Source organism: Notothenia coriiceps, unplaced genomic scaffold (genome assembly GCF_000735185.1).
Source record: "Notothenia coriiceps isolate Sejong01 unplaced genomic scaffold, NC01 NC01_scaffold00024667, whole genome shotgun sequence".
Classification (NCBI taxonomy): domain Eukaryota; kingdom Metazoa; phylum Chordata; class Actinopteri; order Perciformes; family Nototheniidae; genus Notothenia; species Notothenia coriiceps.
In genome coordinates this window covers 4,414,313-4,417,550 of record NW_011357368.1, presented here as the reverse complement: position 1 = coordinate 4,417,550, position 3,238 = coordinate 4,414,313, and the positions used below count along the sequence as shown (strand labels likewise).

Sequence of the window (3,238 nt, the reverse complement as noted above, 5' to 3'; positions counted from 1 at the left end):
ATAATATAGAGGCAAATATCAACGTGTTAGAAAGTTATAACCCTCTCCATTGGATTTTTGTTGCGCTTTCATGTTCAAGTTTTATTAAATGGATTAGTTAAATATAATACTGACTTGTACTCTAAGGTGGTTTTGTTTGGTCAATACTTGAAGGTAAGTGGTGACTATGTGCAGAAGTCAATAGCAGTGGTTTAAAAGGGTTTTGCTCATGGGACTTAAACAGAGTATTACTGGCTTATATTGATTCCTTTTCTATATAGTCCAGCAAGGGAATAAATCAATCAATGGAATCCACAAATTCACAGCGTCTGTCCCCAGAGGAAGCCCATTTAATAAAACCCAGATATTGACTTATTCATCATGTAGTCTTTAAGGGCCCAACAGAAATAGAATGTGCCAAGCCTTGAGTAAAATATATTTTGTAGAAGAAACTTACTAAGTAATGTGTGTGCTTGTGTGTAGGTGAGTTGCAATGGAAGAGGCAGCGGCAACGGCAACAGGTGTCGACCTCAGCAGGAAGTTTGTGTCGGAAACTGAGCTTGATGAGAATAGAAAGAAGAGACAGGAAGAATGGGAGAAAGTCAGGAAACCTGAAGATCCAGAGGGTAAGAAGAACACATGCACTTACACTCAGATGGATCCAAAACCAACCAAAATGTTTAAATACAGACAGCTGTGCATACATCCACATATTTGTTTGTTTACTCCCCAGAGGTTCCTGAGGAGAAGTATGACCCACGTACTCTCTTTGAGCGATTACAGGAGCAAAAAGACAAAAAACAAGAGGAGTTTGAGGAGCAATTCAAATTCAGTGAGTCACTTTTATCGTTACATATTTTGTTGCTTATGTGTATATTAGGGTTGTCCCAAATACCATTTTTTGGGCTCCGGATATTCGGTAGTCATCAGCAGCGAATATTCGGATATTCGGCCCGGGGGGGGTAGTAATCAGCAACGAATATTCGGCGCTTCAACACGTGTATTTTCGGTTATTCAAGGCATTCATTTTGGTATTGTTTTTTTTATAGTTATTTGTTAATGTAACTAACCCAATTTGTGTGCTTTGAAATGGTAAAGGATATTGCATTGTGTTTGTTACTTTTGTTGCATTTGTATATATGTCTTACATGGCTTCCTATTTTGTATGGACGTGCTTTTATTTTGAAGGAGAGTTAGCGCTGTTGACAGGAAGTTGTTGCTATGGAAACAACGTGACGGAGAAAAGGAGCGGAGATTAAGGGAGAAAAGTAATATCTACATATAAAGAATGAGAAAGTAAAGGATAAAGTTTATGGTTAAGTGTTAGCACCCCCCGAAGAGGCACAAGCTCTTACGTTGATATTGGAGATTTCAATAAATTCAATTTGGCAGCCGCAGTGCAGCACGACTGCCAAAAAAAAGAACAATAACGAAATGGAAAACCGAATAGTAGGCCAACGACCAAATATTCGCATATTCGGGTACAGCCCTAGTGTATATATATGTGGTATAGTGCTACACTCATCACAATGCATTTTCAGCAGTACTATTTAATAACGTGACGGTGTCAGCGTTCAAAACTAAAATCTCTTATGGTTTGTTTTCTGGAAAATGCTATCACTCCACTGCCATGTGTTGAGAGCATGTTTGTTTCCATGGTGACAGGGAACATGGTGAGGGGATTGGACGAGGATGAGAGCAGCTTCCTGGACGAGGTCTCCCGGCAACAGAGCCTTGTGGAGAAGCAACGCAGGGATGAGGAGAAACAGGAACTGTTGGAATACAGAATATCCTTTATCACATGTTGGCTATGTAGAAAACATATGAATTTAATTAGCTGTGGGGATTTGACTTACTATTCAAATCTGTTATCTTCCATAAAGCAAAAGCAAAGCTTTCCTAAGCACCAATTGTATCTAACACAGAAATTATTAAGTTTAGGCAAAAGATGTAATTCATACTGCCCAGTAACAAAAATGATCATAATATTATTGCAAATAAGACAGGCTATTTTGCCAGGTGCTGAGATTTTATCTCGCTACCCACTCAAACTCAGTCTCAAACTCAAGCCGACAAAGCAGCAGGTTCTGAAATCAACTTTTTTTGCTAGCACATTTTCTTTTTTCTTTTATAGGCCACTAGTAAGTAGAGATGTGTATCAGGTGTGAAAAACTTGACTACCGGTATATTGAAACATGGGGTAGAGAAGACATACAGTGACAAGCAGGCATGCATTCATGTGTGTGACTGATTTGTTGTAATGATGGTTATTGGTCAGAACTTGATGAACTACGACTGTCAATCAAAAGAAAGATGGTTCGGCTCTAACATTGTTAGTATTTTACAGCAGTTGCAAGAGACTTTTAAATGTGTCTTATCCATCAAACCCTAACTTTCTGCAGATTTCTGTCAGAGTTGATGCAGTTACTACTTCTTCCTGATAGAAGCCACAGATTATCATTGAACTTGGGAAATGCTAATCGTTCTCATACACTGAGATCATTGTTAGTTGTGGTAACCTTAGAACAGGATAGGATGTTTAAAGCAAGAAACATTTTTAGTGTCAATATACAAAAAAACAATAAAAAGTTGGTCACAAAAAAAAGAAATCTTTGCATATCTGTACTGATATTTCTTAGTAATTTTCACTCGATGCAAAACTATAGCTATAAGATATTTCTGTAATAGTCTTACATTGACCAATATACTGGCCTAGCTGATTTTTTGTTCCTCTAGGTAGCTATGTAGGAAGATGGCACATCCATTCTTTAATCTGTTTACTAAGCTCTGATTGGCTCACTGTTTCTCTAACCGGAAAAGGAAGCAGCTATGAGTAGGTGCAATCACTGAACAGATCTTGGATGTGGGCAGCGGGTCAGAGGTCTGGAACCAGCCCATTTTGTTTGCCAAATTCAATCTGCATCATATACCTGCATTATATAACCTCACATTTTTGCCCAAGAAAGAACCCTAAGAATGATATGTATTTAGGACAGACCACTAAATTAATAAAATAATGTTTTTTTCCTCTCTGTCACTCCCTCTTTGTCTTTGCGGACAGACAGGGTTGTGACGGACAGGTTTTTCTGCAGTTGAAGAAGAGAATAGGTTGTCGTGGAAACTGTATCATAGGCTGGTAACTACGGTGACCGTCTAAAGCAGTTGCTGTGAACACTAAGTACACACACACACACACACACACACACACACACACACACACACACACACACACACACACACACACACACACACACGACGG

The 3,238-nt window shown here is 38.8% G+C and overlaps 1 protein-coding gene across 1 annotated transcript; it reads left to right on the top strand.

Annotated features, from left to right (window-relative positions):
• The first annotated feature begins 462 nt into the window (after window positions 1-462).
• LOC104955240 (eukaryotic translation initiation factor 3 subunit J-like) lies at window positions 463-2,319 on the top strand. The gene is made up of 3 exons (XM_010782520.1): window positions 463-605; window positions 713-811; window positions 1,645-2,319. The coding sequence occupies exons 1-3, from the start codon at window positions 473-475 to the stop codon at window positions 2,145-2,147; spliced, it is 735 nt and encodes a 244-aa protein (XP_010780822.1). The 5' UTR covers window positions 463-472; the 3' UTR covers window positions 2,148-2,319.
• Window positions 2,320-3,238: the final 919 nt, after the last annotated feature.